This window comes from Heterodontus francisci, chromosome 7, assembly GCF_036365525.1.
Source record: "Heterodontus francisci isolate sHetFra1 chromosome 7, sHetFra1.hap1, whole genome shotgun sequence".
Taxonomy (NCBI): domain Eukaryota; kingdom Metazoa; phylum Chordata; class Chondrichthyes; order Heterodontiformes; family Heterodontidae; genus Heterodontus; species Heterodontus francisci.
Genome location: NC_090377.1, coordinates 59,301,381 through 59,320,275, shown reverse-complemented (window position 1 = coordinate 59,320,275; position 18,895 = coordinate 59,301,381). Strand labels below are relative to the sequence as shown.

Below are 18,895 nucleotides of genomic sequence, written 5' to 3'. Positions count from 1 at the left end.
TGATTTTCCATTCAGGTCAAAAATTGCCTGTGCTCCTGGGTGCACCAAAGCTGATGGATTGACAGCCCAGCCTTGCCAGATATGCATCCTATGTGTTTTCCCATACACATTTATTGCATCTGGTTGGGGAGGGTGAGAGCGTAGCAGCACATAAAGGGTATCTGACTAAATATATTCATTATGTAGTACAAATATGAAAAGTTCTAGTGCACTATCGTTACTCAAGCACATTGGGGATTCGGCATAAAATCTCTGAGATATTAACATCAGAAAGCTGCCCATGTGGAAAAGGTCACAAACAACTCATACGGGCTGATTTCAAATGTCTCCACCAGCTTAAACGTGGCGATAGCGGCCTGAAAATAGCATCAGGTCACTCACTACCCTGCTTACACTGGCGCTCAAGCCACTACCGTCTTGTGTATTGTTCTGAGAAGCACAGCTAGAGTGCTACCTATTTCAGGTGGGAGGCTATAATTAATAAGTAAATTGGTGTAATATGATGTACAAAGGACCCTAATTGCAATTTTGAGGAACAAGTGGGCATAGTATGTGCTGTGCATACTTGGCCAATTTGGTCTGCCATTAAGCCTAACCAGTCGTCCTTAAAGGGACTGCTGGAAGCCATTCAAAAAACGCCAATAAGTTCTAAGAGCAATTTCTACTGCTCCTGGCCCCACATATAGGCGCACAAAAATAGCCCATTGCTGACCCATGTACATTCCTCCCTCCCCCATACCTCCCAGATCATCTCCTACCCTCCAGACTCCAACCTGTTGACCATCTCTGTAAGACGCAGCCAATGTCCCACCCTCCTTAATCTCGGAGTGCTGGTTTGGCATGTGCAGCTCGCTGGCTGCATGCAAATGAGGCCAGGTTCAAAATGGCTTGGGCCTCACTGCAATTACAACAGGCTTTGTCCTGGATGGTGTTAAGCTTCCTGAGTGTTTTTGGAGCTGCACTCATCCAGGCCAGCACGTAGTATTCCATTACATTCCTGACTTATGCCTTGTAGATGGTGGAAAGGCTTTGAGGAGTCAGGAGGTGAGTCACTGCCACAGAATACACAATGTTTGACCTGCTCTGGTAACCAGTTAAGTTTCTGGTTAATGGTGAACCCCACCCGCCCCCCCCAGGATGTAGATGGTGGGGGAATTAAGAAATGGTAATGCCATTGAATTTCAAGGGGAAGGGTCATTGCTTGGCACTTGTGTGCCACAAATATTACTTGCTACTTATGAGCCTATGCCTGAAGGAGGACCAAGGGATTGATTAAGAAGGGGAAAATAGAGTGCTAGAGCAAGCTTGCGGGGAACTTAAAAACTGACTGTAAAAGTTTGTATAGGTATGTGAAGAGAAAAAGATTGGTGAAGACAAATGTAGGTCCCTTACAGTCAGAAACAGGGGAATTTATGGTTAGAACTCAGATGGTATCTCGGGAAGGACATTCTACTATGTATGTAATTCAGTAACATTTAGACAAGTATCATTCCCGAAATAAATAACAGCAAGAATTGGTCTTATCTTTCCACTAACGTACAAATTAATAAAACAATAGCTGCATATGTAGCTGTAAAAGTTTCTATAGGTATGTGAAGAGAAAAAGATTGGTGGCGATGTCGGTCCCATACAGTCAGAAACAGGGGAATTTATTATGGGGAACAAAGAAATGGCTGACCAACTAAATGCATACTTTGGTTCTGTCTTCACAAAGGAGGACACAAATATCATACCTAAATGTTGGGGAACACAGGGCTTAGTGAGAGAGAGGAACTGAAAGAAATCAGTATTAGGGGAGAAATGGTGTTGGAGAAATTGATGGGATTGAAGACTGATAAATCCCCAGGGCCTGATGGTATGCATCCCAGAGTACTTAAGGAAGTGGCCCTAGAAATACTGGATGCATTGGTGGTCATCTTCCAAGATTCCATAGACTCTGGAACATTTCTTACAGATTGGAGGGTAGCTAATGTAACCCCACTATTTAGAAAGTGAGGTAGAGAGAAAGCAGAGAATTATAGACCAGTCAGCCTGACATCGGTAGTGGGGAATATTCTAGAGTCCATTATCAAAGATTTTATAGCAGAACACTTAGAGAACAGTGGTAGAATCAGGCAGAGTCAGCATGGATTTACGAAAGGGAAATCATGCTTGACAAATCTACTAGAATTCTTCGGGGATGTAACTAGTAGAGTTGATGAGGGGGAGCCAGTGGATGTGGTTTATTTGGACTTTCAGAAGGCTTTCGACAAAGTCTCACATAAGAAATTAGCATGTAAAATTAAAGTGCATGGAATTGGGGGTAGTGTATTGCGATGGATAGAAAATTGGTTGGCGGACAGGAAACAAAGAGTAGGGATAAATGGGTCTTTTTGGAATGGCAGGCAGTGACTAGTGGGGCACCACAGGGATCGGTGCTAGGACCCCAGCTATTTACAATATACATTAATGATTTAGCTGAGGGAACTAAATGTAATATCTTCAAATTTGCTGATGACACAAAACTGGGAGGGAGGGTGAGTTGTGAGGAGGATGCAGAGAGGCTTCAGGGTGATTTGGACAAGTTGAGTGAGTGGGCTAATGTATGGCAGATGCAGTATAATGTGGATAAATGTGAGGTTATCCACTTTGGTAGCAAAAACAGGAAGGCAGATTATTATCTGAACGGCTATAAACTGAGAAAGCGGAATATGCAGCGAGACCTGGGTGTTCTCGTACACCAGTCACTGAAGGTAAGCATGCAGGTGCAACAGGTGGTAAAAAAGGCAAATGGAATGTTGGCCTTCATAGTGAGAAGATTCGAATACAGGAGCAGGGATGTCTTGCTGCAATTATACAGGACCTTGGTGAGGCCACACCTGGAATGTTGTGTGCAGTTTTGAGCTCCTTATCTGAGGAAGGATGTTCTTGCTATAGAGGGAGTGCAGCGAAGGTTTACCAGACTGATTCCTGGGATGGTGGGACTGATGTATGAGGAGAGATTGAGTCGGTTAGGATTATATTCGCTGGAGTTCAGAAGAGTGATGGGGGATCTCATAGAAACCTATAAAATTCTAACAGGACTTGACAGGGTAGATGCAGGAAGGATGTTCCCGATGGTGGGGGAGTCCAGAACCAGGGGTCATAGTCTAAGGATATGGGGTAAACCTTTCAGGACTGAGATGCGGAGAAATGTCTTCACCCAGAGATTGGTGAGTCCGTGGAATTCGCTACCACAGAAAGCAGTTGAGACCAAAACATTATATGTTTTCAAGAAGGAGTTAGATATAGCTCTTGGGTCTAAAGAGATCAAAGGGTATGGGGCGAAAGCGGGAACAGGCTACTGAGTTGGATGATCAGCCATGATCATAATGAATGGCTGAGCAGGCTCTAAGGGCCGAATGGCCTACTCCTGCTCCTATTTTCTGTGTTTCTATGAATATTATCCAGGACTTGTTGCAAGTGCTTCATGAGATAAGCTGTTGCAAATGCAACTGAACACTGTGTAATTATCAGTGTATATCCCACTTCTGACCTTGTGATGGAGGGAAGGTCATTGATGAAGCAGCTGAGGATGGTTGGGGCTAGGACACTGCCCTGAGGAATTTCCGCAGCAATGTTCTGGGGCTAAGATGATTGGCTTCCAACAAACACAACCATATTCCGTTGTGCTAGGTATAACTCCAGCCAAATAACTCCAGAGATTTCCTCCTGATTCCCACTGATTTCAATTTTATCAGTATTCCTTGATGCCACACTCAGTCAAATGCTACTTTGATCTCAAGGGCAGTCACTCTTACCTCACCTCTGGAATTCAGCTCTTTGTCCATATTTGGACGAAGGCTGTAATGAGGTCTGGAGCCGAGTTCTCCTGACAGAACCCAAACTGAGCATTAGTGAGCAGGTTATTGGTGAGTAAGTGCCACTTAATAGCACTGTCGATGCCAACTTCCATTAATTTGCTAATGACTGGGAGTAGACTGATGGGAGTGGTAATCGGTCGGATTAGATTTGTCCTGCTTTTTGTGGCCAGGACATACCGGGGAAAGTTTTCACTTTGTTGGGTAGATGCTATGTGATATTTGTATTGGAATAGCTTGGCTAGAGGTCAGCTGGTCTGGAGCATAAGTTTTCAGCACTAAAACTGGAATGAATACAGTTTTTGCTGTATTCAGTGTGCTCAGCCATTTCTCAATATTGCATAGAGCGACAGTGGAGACCTCAGGAAGAAGTTGAGATGGCACTTGGCACTTCTGGCTGAAGCTGGTTGCAAATGCTTCAGCTTTATCTTTGCTGTCACATGCTGGGCTCTGCCATCATTGAGGATGGGATGTTCATGGAACCATACTTAATTGTCCACTACCGTTCACGACTGGGTGTGACTAGACTGCAAAGCTGTGATCTGATTGATGGGTTGTAGGATTGCTTAGCTCTGTCTATAGCCTATCCTCTATAAATATACATCATTATTTCCTCAAAGAACCCAATACATTCATCAGACATGAGTTTCCCTTTACAATGCCATTCTACCTGTTCTTAGTGAACTCAGATCATTCTCGGTTAGTATTGATTTGATCTCATATTATGGCTTCCAGAAGCTTACCTATTACCAATCTTAGGCTGGTTTATCCCAATCTCAGCTTTGGCTCAGTGATCGCACTCTCATCTCTGACCCAGAAAGTCATGGGTCCAAGTCAAATTCCAGAGGCCTGAGCACATAACTTAGGCTGACAATTCAGAGTGGTTCTGAGGGAGTACTGCATTGTTGGAGTTGACATCTTTTTGATGAGACATTAAACCAAGGCCCCAGCTGCCCTCTCAGATGGACATAAAAGATCCTATTGGCAGTATCTGAACAAGAACAGGAAGTTTCCAAAGCCACCAAAAAAAATGATCTCATTGCTGTTTGTGAACAAACTGACTGCCACATTTCCCTACATTACAACAGTGTCGACACTTCAAAAATACTTATTTTGCTGTAAATTGATTTGGAATATTGTGAGATCACAAAAGGCACTACATAAATCTAAGTTTTTTTCTTTTCTTTCTCTATTTTTGAACAATGACAACCCTTCAGTCCTCCTGCAGAACATGCATATCTAAAGATATTTGAAAAATTGTGGTCAAAGATATAATTATCTCTATTATAGTCTTTTGGTAGTACAGAACTTGAGTACTGCTGAAAATAGAGACATTTTGTCGAAGCTTTTTGTCTTGCACTCATCAGGACAATCCACAAGAATACCAATGTAAGGGAAACAACAAATTTATATTGTATGAGAAGAGAGTACTGATTGGTTGGCAAGTGTATTCTGATTGGTAGAGGCGTTGCCATGGAGAATGCACCCGTTTATGGTGACTGACAGTTAACTGCCAAGGTTTGTTTGAAATTTAAACTAGGCAGCTTGACTCTGATTGGTCAAGGCATTGCCCTGAGAAATGAACCAACGAATGGCTGTCACTTACTTTGTTTAGCTAAAACAGGCGCAATGTGTGTACAAGTTTTTTTCTGTCTGCAAAGAACAGGGCCCTGTGTATTAATATATGTAGCTTCCAGTATGCACAAATGCGCCACACTGTGAGCCCGACTGACAATCTTAAATTGGTTGTCAGAGTAATCCTTAGCACACTGAGGATTATTTTTAAAATGTTGTCCAGTTGCAGAATCACATCTAATGTTGGACACTGTGTTTTGAGTTTTGCTGGTTGGATATAGCCTGTACCTTGCCAGCTGTGAACTGCGGAAGGGACAAGTTGTTTGGTACGATCCGCCAGTCTTTGGGATGTACGGCCTATATACCTAGCATCACACTGGCATTGAATACGGAGTTCAGTTTTAACAACACCATGTAGGCCCAAAAAGATGGTGTTGCCATGGGATCCCCTCTAGGCCCAGCTCTCGCAAACATCTTTGTTGAGTTCCATGAGAAACGTGCCTTCGAGGGAATGACACCTAACCTCCTACCTCTTGCATATTTCAGATATGTAGATGATATGTTTGCTATATTTGAATCCGCAGCTACATGTAATAATTTCTTTACACGTCTTAATGGGCTCCATCCTGCGCTCAAATTCACCTTTAAAATGGAGCAGTCAAATGAGCTCCCTTTCCTTGGCGTACTAGTTGAGAAATCTGCTAAGGGGTTCTCTATCACTGTTTACGCAAGCCGACTTTCACCAGTCAATACACGCATTGAGATTCTTACAGGTCCACGCGCTACAAGATTGGCCTTATCAGCAACCTTGTAAATAGGGCCCGAGCCATTTGCTCACCATGCAAGCTTGATGCTGATCTAAGGCAAATCAAAGGCATCCTGCGTGACAATGGCTACCCTGATCAGATCATTTCTCGCTGTATATTGCGCAAACATATGAACGAACCTAAGGTGGTCATTTTTGGGCCTGAAATGTGCCCCGTCTACCTCAGATTACCCTGGAAGGATAATGTATCTCAAAAATTTGAGCAACAGATGAAGCTAGCTGTTTCATGCTGCTACTATGCAGTAGCAACGTGGGTGGTGTTCGCCACTGCCATCAAGCCAAAAACAATTTCTGCCTATCACACAAATGAGTAATGTGATATATGAATTTCAATGCCAGTGTGATGCAAGATACATAGGCCGTACATCCCAAAGACTGGTGGATCGTATCAAACAACATGTCCCTTCTGCTGTTGGCAACGGGCAAGGTACAGGTACCCAATCAGCCTGTACTTGCAAAACTCAAAACACAGTGTCCAACATTAGATGTGATTCCGTGATTGGACAACATTTGCTAAATAATCCTCAGTGTGCTAAGAATTGCGCTGACAACCAATTTAAGATTGTCAGTCAGGATCGCAATGTGGCGCATTTGCGCGTACTGGAAGCTACATACATTAATACAGAGGACCCTGTTCTTTGCAGACAGAAAAAAACATGTACAGATTGTGCCTGTTTCAGCTGAACAAAATAAGTGACAGCCATTCGCTGGTTCATTCCTCAGGTCAATGCCTTGACCAAACAGAATCAAGCTGCCTGGTTTAAGTTTCAAACAAACCTTGGCAGTTAACTGTCAGTCACCATAAACTGGTGCATTCTCCATGGCAATGCCTCTGCTAATCAGAATCCACTTGCCAACCAATCAGCACTGTCTTCACATACAGTATAAATTAGTTTTTTCCCTTACATCGGTATTCTTGCAAATTGTCCTGATGAGTGCAAGATGAAAAACTTTGACAAAATTTCTGTATTTTCAGCAATATTTCCATGATATAATAAACATGAGGTAAAGTCTTCATATGAAAACACTTCTGTAAGTTGGCTTTTTTTTTAAATTAATTTTTCCAGTCTGAAGCTGATAGTGGATTTTTTATAATTTCATCCCCACGTAATTCTTCCAGGGATCAGGGATTTTAGCTGCAAGGTGAGGTAAGTAAAGCTGGGGTTGTTCTCCTTGGGGCAAAGGAGATTGAGGGGAGATTTGATAGAGGTGTACAAAATTATGACAGGTTTAGATAAGGTAGACAGAGAAAAGCTGTTCCCATTAGCTGATGGTACAAGAACACAGATTTAAGGTTTTGGGCAGGGGATGCAGGGATAACATGAGAAAGAACTTTTTTTACATAGCAAGTGGTAATGACCTGGAACTCGTTGCCTAAGAGCATGGTGGAGGTGGAGATGATCTATGATTTCAAAAGGAGATTAGATGGGCACTTGAAGGAAATAAACTTGCAGGGCTATGGGGATAGTGTAGGGGAATGGGATTGACTGGATTGCTCTACAGAGAGCTGGCATGGACTTGATGAGCCAAATTGCCTCCTTGATCGGGGTTTTGTGTGGCCCCTTGAGGTCAGAGGTGGGGGGGCAGGGGTTTGGCGTGCCCGTGGCCTCCCCGGTGTCAAGCGATCTTCCCAGGGGTGGGATAGGCCGACAATGGCCTTCCCGCCCAGAGGCCAGTTGAGGCCCTTAAGTGTCCTATTAACGGCCAATTGAGGGCCTTTACCTGCTGCCACTGGGATCACGGCTCCTGAAACATTTATTTAAAAATACCAGAGGATCGCTCTTTGGGGGCACAAAAAGGCAGATGTGGGCATTCCCTTGCTTTTTTGGCCTGGCACGGGGAGTCCCACCTCCAACACGAAATCCAGCCCCTTTTGTGCCGTAATGACTTCATGACTCACTTTACAAGGAAATACCAACTGAACAATACTTATTCACCTTTTACTAGGCAATATAAATATTTAAAAAGTTACTATGTAGGATCAGTATGGAGTAAAATTAATAAATTATGGTTTTGCTAATAATCATGACATTTTTCACTTCTTAATGTTTGTTTTAATGCTGGAACTCCCTCTTCAAAGGGATTTATTCAAAAGGAACAGAAACACTAAAATGTCCTCTTATGTACACTTCTTAAAGAAGGGAAATATCTCAATTTGTAGTCTTGGACAGCGTCACAGGAATACCCCACAGGACTGAAATAAGTTGATTTTCCCCAATGTTTCTGTTTGCTCCTGATGTTAGTAACTTATTCTGGGATATAGTTTCATAGGTGGCAGCTCTCCTCCAGTATTGAATGCAAAGGACCATTCTTCATTTATCTGACAATTGGGTGTCAGGCTTGACCCTGTCCTTGCTTAATGCACGGACTGAGTGCTTTCGGAAGGATGACTGGATAATGATCATGAATGTGAATTCTGGTTGAAGTCTCTTTAATGTCTCTACCACCTCGCCAGCTGAGATCAGCTAACAACAGCTGGTGTTGTAAAGGAAGCAGATCAAGATGAATATTTCTCTATGATCATTGGAAGTTTAAATCAAATGTAAATTTATATCACATTTCAATAAAAAGTTATGCTGCAAAAATTGGACATTAAGTGCTTTGCAGTAGGCTTGAAAGAAAAGCAGATCCTCTCTGTCTTGTACTGTGGTAGCTCTACATATTTTGACTTGATCTTGGACTGTCTGATCTCCAAGAATCCCCAGAGATTAAAACAGTGAGCTACATCAAAACAGTGTATTGAATTCAACAAAACTAACTCTGAACTTGTTTTGTTTTTATTTTTTAGTGTGGAAGTAGTATTTGCTACCTGCTGTTTGATTGACTGTGGAATCGACTATCATACATTTTTCTTGACAGTCTTCTGCTGATCCATCCACACTAAACAGGTGACACTCAACACAGCTCCTGCAAAAGAAATATGATAATGCACATCAATAACTGTCAGGCCTTTGTCTCTATCATTAAAAGATGAAACATAAATGTTCCTTAAGATCTAGGAACCAACACAATTTATACAATGGCAAGTGTAAGGTATATCCAGGTTTCAAAATGCCTTTGAAGATTTTAAAGGCAAGTATCCGGGCACAGTTTTACACAACTGATACTTGACACGCATTATTCAAAAGAAAATTTCCCTCAGAGGAGCCAAAATATTAAAAAGAAATTAAGACAGTCCAGGCATATCCTTTGCAGATAAGAAAGCTTTAGATATTCATTTTGTTTTTAAAAAAACGCATTTCATGTCACATGACATAATAGGGTATGTTTTCAAAACAGCTACAGAATCCCCTTCAAGACATGTAAATTATCTTTGAGACAAAGCTATGCCAAAGGGCTGTTTTAAAAAAAAGAACTTTCTGAAAGATAACAGAGAATAAATGGCATTCCACTGTTCAGGACAGGAATGTACTAAATATCTCTAACTGTGGCAGCCTTTTGAATTGTTACATGAAACATTAAAGGCAGGTTGAATTCATCCTATAGCTTGTTTGGAAATGTGAGAAAAGTATTTCTTCAAAGAATCATTACTTGCCATTTTGGTGAGAAATAACTGATTTCTGCATTAGACAACTGAAGTTTAAAACATTAGATTTTTATATCTTGACATTTCACAATTACCGTTCTATAAAACATAATCTGGGACAAACTCAAGCAATTCTAAGAAACAGATGAATTATATTATTAATGTACAATGTCACATATAAAATGCAAATCCACACTTCAACTCTGACCACTTAGCAATGTGAAATAAGAAACATCAGAAAAACACTACTTTGCAGCTTAAACATTAAACATGCAAGTTCATGATTTAAACCATTTGAACCTACTTTAGAGTGTAAATTATAAATCCTTCCTATAGAAAAATTAGGTTTTGAATCAAATGAGGCAGCGTGAAGGTAGTCAATTGCCTTTTATGAAATCATTTACAACTACCTACCCATAACAGACCAAATTCCAATCTAGTCTTTCATCTCGTATGCTGTTTCTTTTCTCAGTAAATCTGGTATTTATATGCGGCTTCTGATGTTACACAGTTCCAAATAAAATGGAAATGTGGCAAGTGGGATTTAGAGCATCAAGTCAATTCCATCATGGCAAGATGTAACAAGTGTTGCCTCAGGGATCAGTGCTGGGGCTTCAACTTTTTACAATTTATGTAAATGACTTAGATGAAGGGACTGAAGGTATGGTTGCTAAATTTGCTGATGACACAAAGATAGGTAGGACAGTAACTTGTGAAGAGGACATAAGGAGGCTACAAAGATAGGTTAAGTGAGTGGGCAAAGATTTGGCAAATGGAATATAATGTGGGAAAATGTGAAATTGTCCATTTTGGCAGGAAGAATAAAAAAGCATATTATCTAAATGGTGAGAGATTGCAGAGCTCGGAGATGCAGAGGGATCTGAGTGCCCTAGTGCATGAATCACAAAAGGTTAGTATGCAGGTGCAGCAAGTAATTAGGAAAGCTAATAGAATGTTGTCATTTATTGCGAGGGAATTCGAATACAAAAGTAGGGAGATTATGCTTTAGTTATACAGGGCATTGGTGAGACCACATCTGGAGTACTGTGTACAGTATTGGTCTCCTTATTTAAGGAAGGATGTAAATGCATTGGAAGCAGTTCAGAGAAGGTTTACTAGTCTAATACCTGGAATGGGTGGGTTGTCTTGTGAGGAAAGGTTGGACAGGCTAGGCTTGTATCCACTGGATACAAGGCGACTTGATTGAAACATATAAGATCCTGAGGTGCCTTGACAGGGTGGATGTGGAAAGGATGTTGCCTCTTGTGGGAGAATCTAGAACTAGGGGTCACTGTTTAAAAATAAGGGGTCGCCCATCTAAGACAGAGATAAGGAGAAATTTTTTCTCTCAGAGGGTAATGAGTCTTTGGAACTCTCTTCCTCAAAAGGTGGTGGAAGCAGAGAATTGAATATTTTTAAGGCAGAGGCAGATAGATTCTTGATAAGCAAGGGGATGAAATGTTATTGGGCATAGGCGGGTATGTGGAGTTGAGGTTACAATCAGATCAGCCATGATCTCGTTGAATGGTGGAGCAGGCTCCAGGGGCCTACTCCTGCTCCTAATTTGTATGTTCGCATTCATATGTCAACTTGGCTCACATACTTACCTGTGAGTCAGAACACCATAGGTGGAAGCCCTGCTCCAAAGTCTTGAGCATATAACCTAGGCTGACACTTCAGTGCAGTACTGAGGGAGTGCTGCACTGTCAGAGGTGCTGTCTTTTGGATCAGATGTTAAACTGAGGCTCCACCTACCCTCGAGTGGACGTAAAAGATCCCATGGCATTTTTCTCCCGATATCTTGCCCAATATTTCTCTCTCAACTAACATCACTAAAACAGATTTACCTGGTTGCTTATCTCATTGCTGTTTGTGGGACCTTGCTGTATGCAATTAGCTGCTATGTTGCCCAACATTACAACAGTGACTACACTTCAAAAAATACTTCATTAGCTATGAAGTACTTTGCATGTCCTAACTTCGAGATCTTTTTTCTTTCTTAGTGGATTTTTGGTTGGGGTACACTAGTTCTCTATTCTCCAGATATTCTTTTCCTACCGAGCTGCGGAGATTACCGTTTAGAAGTGCAGGGGTCACAACAAGTTGGACATTTTTCACATTGATCTCCAGAAGCCCCTGATTGTGTGCAGACACATTTGCCACAGATGCACTCTCCACGTCCACTGCATAGGGCTCCATCGTCAGAAATACAAAGGTCTGTGTTTGTGGTGCAATTACAGTATTCACCAGTCCATCCTTGGTGACAGTGGCATTCTCCACAATCACATAACCCATGACCTAGGAAAGAAAATGAATATTAAACCTCTGATGAGACTCAGTGTCACGCAGAATTTCATAGCAAACTATCCATATTTTCAGCACATTATATATTTAAAGAAGTTGCATTGGAAATGTCAATTAGAAGTTTTAATATATACAAGTACTGAATCCAAATATTAATTTAATTGGTTGAGTATTGCTGAAAATAGAGCCATGTTGTCGAAGCTTTTTGTCTTGCACTCATCAGGACAATTACAAGAATAACCAATGTAAGGGAAAACAACAACTTATACTGCATGAGAAGAGAGTGCCGATTGGCTGGCAAGTGAACTCTGATTGGTAGAGGCGTTGCCATGGTGAATGCACCCATTTACGGTGACTGACAGTTAACTGCCAAAGTTTGTTTAAAATTTAAACCAGGGAGCTTGACTTTGGTCAAGGCATTGCCCTGAGGAATGAAGCAGCGAATGGCTGTCACTTATTTTGTTCAGCTGAAACAGGCGCACTTTGTATATATTCTTTCTGTCTGCAAAGAACAGGGCCCTGTGTTTTAATACATGTAACTTCCAGTACGTGCAAATGCGCCACACTGCAAGCCCTACTAATAATCTTAAATTGATTGCCCGCGTAATTCTTAACACACAGTGGATTATTTAGCAAATATTGCCCAGTTGCGGAATCACAGTGTGGTGATACATCCTGTGGACTGGTGTACACTACCACGATGACTAGTTGCTACAGCAGCTTGGCAACAGGTGCCAACGTCAAAAACAACAACTTGGCAGCTTCACATGCAGCATTTGTGGCAGAACCTGCCTCTCAAGGATTGGACTTCACAGCCATCAACAAAGGTGCACCAAGAGAAGACATCCCACCTAAATGGATTGATTGCTATGTGTCCATCATCTTTTGTAGATGGAAGGATGCTAACAATCAATTAGAATTATCCTAAACCTCTTTGCAGCTGGATGCGACATTTTGCATAAACCTCATCCAAACTAAATATAAGAACTTTGAAAATTTAATTCAATCTGACAGAATTGAATAAGCAATTTTTGCATTGACTCAACATATTGCCAATCATGTCAATGCGTTATCTCAGATCCAAACAACACACTTTGTTGTATCATCCTTCCTGCCAATATAATTTGTCATAGACCTGAAACTTTGGCCAGAATTTTATGGTGGGTGGGGGGGCCCCGTCCAGCATCCAAAAAGTTGGTGGTGAGCCCACCTCCACCAGGCCTGAGGATCCAGACCGGATTTTAAGCTCCCCAGGCCCTTAATTGGTCTTGGGTGGGACTTCCACCTCATTGAGGCAGGAAGTCCCACCTAATGAAGCTGCTGGCCAATCAGCAGGGAGCAGTGGCCACTGCTGGGACTACACCCAGCTTCAAGATGAAGATGAAGGACGGCCCCAGAAAAAGGTAAGTTTATCGGGTATCGCCGGGGACAATCGGTCGGGCCCTGGCGAGACGGGGGGGGAGCTCAGTTAGGGACTCTGGGGGGAGGCGGGGGGGGGTCTGATGTGAGTTAAGGCCAGTTAGGGCTTTGGGGGCAGCCCTCCTTGGGACACAACGTGCCCGATCAGGAGGGCCCCCCTCCCCAGCCCACAAGAAAGCCACCTAGTTTCATCAGGCGGGCTTTCTCAGGCCTCAACTGCCTGCCTGCCTGCCAAGCATAAAATACCCTTGGCAGTGGGCGGAGGCCCTTAAGTGGCAGTTAATTGGCCACTTAAGGGCCTTGAGTGGCCTGGGGTGGGCAGTCAGGCCATTTCTCGCTGCTGGCACCCCAGGTAAATTAGCAGCGAAGGTGGGAGCGGGTCCCCCAGCCTCCCACTCCATTTTACGCACACCCAGGCTCCTTTGGGGGGGGGTGTTAAATTCCAGCCTTTAGCCCTATTTCTCTCTCCACAGATGTTGCCTGACCTGCTGAGTATTTCCAGCATTTTCTGTTTTTATTTCACCAGAGACCACTTGGTTAATTATGGAGAGGGATTAAAACCTAGTTAGTGCATGGAGCTGTTCCACAACAATCCATCATGCCACTTTACTAGATGACAAACTGTTCCACAAAAGCTACTCTTAGCTCAACGACTAGTCAATGAATAAGGGTATGGAGACTAATTACAGTGTTAGGCTTGACTCAGTGATAGCACTCTCACGTCTGAGGCCCTCAACCAACACCTAAAACTAATTATGTAATCACTTATTTTATTGCTGTTTGTAGGAACTTGCAGTGTGCAAATTGTCTGCTACATTTCCTACATTACAAATATGACTACATTTCAAAAATACTTCATTGGCTGTGAAGCACTTTGGGATGTCCTGAGGTCATGAAAGGTGCTATATAAATGCAAGGTGCTTCTTTCTTAATTGACTACAATATATGCTTGCCTTTCTCCCAAAAAAGCCATGGGAAAATTAAATATATCTTGAAATTTGCATTGCTTAGCATGTGAGTTGGATATGGAAAATAATAAAAACATTCTGTGGTTACATAAAAGCAGAATTGAAATTGGAGAAGGGTGAACAGCAGGAAACAGCATCTGAAAGAATGTTGATTTAACAGACCGATGATGGTATCAAAAGCAACATACTTTTGGTCTGGATTTCCCAGTGTGCTGGACTGCTGCCAAGAAACAAAATAGTATACCCAATGGATACATGCTGATACTGCATAATTTGCTAGAGTTCACCATCCTAGCACAGAGCTTTGCGCGACAGGAATGCATATAAAATGTTCAGGCAAGGAGGTCAATAGCCTGATTCACAGTATGCATGATTTTCTAACAATTAAGACCAAAATGAAACTTCATTTAAGCAGTACCAAGGTAAGTTCTGAAAAAAATTGAGCATTGCACATGATTAAAATGTGCCTGACTTTAGTCATGTTAAGCAGGTTTGTTTACCTAAAATACAAAGTGGAATTTAAACCAGCACTAACCAAGATTTAAAAGCATGGAAAATAATGTTGCACTAGAACGTACAGTATTTATACCCTCTGCCAAGGGGTAATTGAGTCCAACATTCCTTATGTGCCATAGATGTTTTACAAACATTCATGGGTATTTTACACGAATTTTGGTAGATCCTGATCATCGTTAATCACTAAATTTCTTAAAGTAGTCAAGTTCAAAAGGAGGCATCAGAAATGTACAAATTAAAGCAACATCTGACAAAAAGGAAAAAGATGGTAAATCACAAAAAACAAAATTTAAGAATTTAACTCACAAATATACTTTTCAACAAAATTGTCTTTGTTACATTAATTGAGGCTTCAATCTTTATGTTAACACCTACATTTCAATAGTTAAAATATTCTCTTTGTACATTCACCAATCAGAACTTTCTCTAAGGATCTGCACCACTGACAGGGCCTTGCAGGCACCAGGTAACTTACTGGATAACAGAAGGCACCTTTCTGTTATGCATAAAGCCTTGCCATAACATGAGTAATTTTAATTGTCAAAGTTCTTGATATTAAAATGGGAGGCTGAGGAACTTAATCTATGGAATACCATCAAATACTGCAAGTATGGTTATGATGGTACTTAGTGCAGCTTGCTATGTTCATCAAAATTGACACTTAAATTATTACCCAGCCTACTTTAGGGGGAAAATAGACCTTATTTGAAAACCTAAAGAGAATACAACTCTGTCCCACTCCTTTATGAAAGAATCTAGCTGAACATAACCGGCAGAGCAAGATAAAATGAACACTTTGGTAAGCTTGGCTATATCTTGTGAATGCAGCATCTGTGGTCTACACCAAAGACTTGCTAACCTTAGTTTATCCATCATTCTTCATAAACTGTTTACTTATTTGAGTCTTTCAGGTAAATATTGGGTCTTCAAATTGAGCATTCTTCTATTTATTGCAGGTTTGGAAATAAATGTGATTTAGGTTAAAAAGTCAGAAATGTAGTGCATAAATAACAAACTGTCTAAAAAATAATTGGAGTCAAAGTAAAACTTTACAAACCTCCACACTGAAGCCCTTTAAATCTCACACAGGAAAAGTCATCACATTGACAATAGGCACCAGATATTTGTCCAAAATCAGATGGATGACAGACACACTGCCCACAGTAGCAGTCTCCTCGACCATTACAGGAAATGTTCTCTGCACTGTACTTGCAGGTATCCATGTTTATGTTCTCCTCTGTACATTCACAATGCGGACCTAATCGGCCAGCATTACAAATACATACACCACACTGCAAAGAGCCATTGCCATTGCTACATCTTGAGCTATTGTGCTCTGCATTTGTTTGGCAGTTGCAGCTACAGGCTGACTGCACTTCAATCTCCAGGGTGTCTCTGAATCCTAAAGGCTTTATTACAATACGCTTAGGTTCCTTCAGACATTCTTCCAATTCTACAGTCACATTGAAAGAAACCTAAAGTTAAATAAAAAAAATTAATATCTCATTTGTGAATGTAAATAAAAACATTAAAGTTTGATACCCAGCCAATCATCTATTGGTATTGTTTTATGTCATCACATTAAAACATATATCATAGATGCTGTTCAAATAATTTGCAGTTTCTATTGTTTAAAAAATAATTATAAGTATAAATGTTTGTTACCACATAAACTCACGAATAAGGTCAGAGAATGCAGAGTCAGGGGAAAAGTAGCAGAATGAATAGCTAGTGGGCTTTAAGACAGAAAACAGAGAGTAGGGGCAAAGGGTAGTTATTCAGAATGGCAGAAGGTGGAAAATGCCGTTCCACAAGGATCAGTGCTGGGATCACTATTGTTCATAATTTACATTAACAATTTAGACTTTGGAATCAAAAACACAATTTCTAACTTAGCGGAGGACTCCAAATTGGGTGGGATGGTCAATACTGAGGAGGGCTGCAACAAATTACAAGATATTTTTTTAAAACTTGCAGAATGGGCATATAATTGGAAAATGAATTTCAACATATATAAATGTGAGGTATTATTTTGGCAAGAAAAATAAGGAGGTTACATATTACTTAGAAAATAAATATCTAAATAGGGTAGAGGAGCAAAGCAATCTGGAAGTAAAATACACAAATCATCAAAGAAGCAAACCAAGCACAAGGGTGTATTTTTAGAGGGATAAAATTGAAAAGTAACTTGTATCAAACCTTGATCAGACCACAACTGGAGTATTGCATACAATTCTGGTCACCATATTATAAAAATCATAAAGAGGCACTGGAAATGGTGTAAAAAAGGTTTACAGGGTTGATACCTATTAGATGTTTGCTATCCTGTCATTTACACCTCATCCAGACACATCTTTTGTTTCTTTACTTGTCCCATTAGCACTCCTCTTGGCTTTGTACCATGAAAATTTTTGTCACTTAATCTCTCTTGCCCTCCACCCGCCCCCCCCCCCCATCCCCACTTTCACATTTCTAACTTATGCCAGTCTGATGAACGGTCACAGAGCTGAAAAGTTAACTCTGTTTTTCTCTGTACAGATGCTGTTTGACCTGCTGAGTATTTCCAGCATTTTCTACTTTTTGTTTGAACAGGCTGAATCTCTTTTCTCTTGAAAAGAAAAGTTTGAGGGGTGACCTAATAGAGGCCTTTAAAATTCTGAAAGGTTTTGATAGGGAAGACACAGAAATAATGTTTTCGCTTGTGGGGAAGAGCAAAACGCAAGGCCATTAATATAAGATAGTCACCAAAAAATCAAATAGGGAATTCAGAAGAAACCTCCTTACCCAGAGTGGTGAGAATGTGAAACTCATTACCACAGGGAGTGGTTGAAGCAAATAGTAGAGACACATTTAAGGGGAAGCTAGACAAGCATGTTAGGTAGACAGGAGTAGAGGGTTATGCTGATAGAGTTAGATGAGAAAAGACAGGAGGAGGCTCAAGTGGAACATAAGCACCAGTATGGTTGTGCCAAATGGCCTACATAATCCTATGTAATTCATGTTTTTCTGGTAATTGATACCTCTGCAGTGACGAGACTTTTTATAGGCTTGATGCTGACTATTAAAAATGATGGAGAAGTGGGTTACACTGCTGGCCCTGACTACCGCATATCCCTTTTCCAGTTGGTAAGTCAATACTTCTAAAATCCTTCTGATATAGCGACCCCTGTTGGTGGAACCAGTTGAGGCATCCACATCCTTTCACTCTCGTCCTAGCAACAAAGCAGGTATATGACTGTGATACACTCCTGAGTTGGTCAGTAAGATCTATCTTCAGTTTCTTTCGGGAGAAGTAAGGAAAGGTGCAGTACTTTGAGGAAACAAAGCAACTTTGAGTAATAGTGATTCTTTTCCTTAAGTGCTAACCACTATTTTTTTGCATTGTACCGCTGAATTCCTTTTTATTTTAATACTTGTGACTGGTTATATTGGGAGATAATGGTAGAGTATCAAGTATTAATAGTGACAATATCAATAGCAAATTCTTTGCAATCAAATACATAGCATTTGGATTTGTTTGTTCAAATAGGAAAACTAAGCTATACCGTATCTCCGATGTAGAGATGAGAGCATTTTTTCTGTCCAGGAAGGATAGTGCCATCTTGGCAGATAGCAGTGAAAAAGAACTGCACTCCATCAGTATGTCCTGTCACTTCCAGTTCCACTTCAGATCGCAGCTCCTGAAAAGGCAGGGAAGAAATCGTAGAATCTTATACCACAAAGGGAGGCATTTCTCCCACCGTGCCTGTGCTGGCTCTCTGAAAAAGCTAGCTATTTTGTTCTAATTCCATGCCTTTACCACATACTCTGTTAAATTGTTCTTTTGCAAATATTTGTCCACTTCCCTTTCAAAATATATTATGGATCCTGCTTCATCAACTGTTTCTGGTAGGGAATCTTCTATCCTGACAAAATTCTGCAT

General features: G+C 41.1%; 1 protein-coding gene across 3 annotated transcripts in view; it reads right to left on the bottom strand.

Moving 5' to 3' along the window:
* itgb6 (integrin, beta 6) overlaps positions 1-18,895 on the bottom strand; it is a 62,150-nt gene that overhangs the window by 9,533 nt on the left and 33,722 nt on the right. For all 3 annotated transcript variants that reach the window (XM_068035267.1, XM_068035265.1, XM_068035266.1), the window contains 4 exons: positions 18,519-18,653; positions 16,031-16,448; positions 11,842-12,064; positions 9,050-9,147 (listed from right to left, as the gene is read on the bottom strand). In XM_068035267.1, coding sequence (XP_067891368.1) covers positions 9,050-9,147; positions 11,842-12,064; positions 16,031-16,448; positions 18,519-18,653 — 874 coding nt within the window. The remainder of the gene's footprint in view (positions 1-9,049; positions 9,148-11,841; positions 12,065-16,030; positions 16,449-18,518; positions 18,654-18,895) is intronic.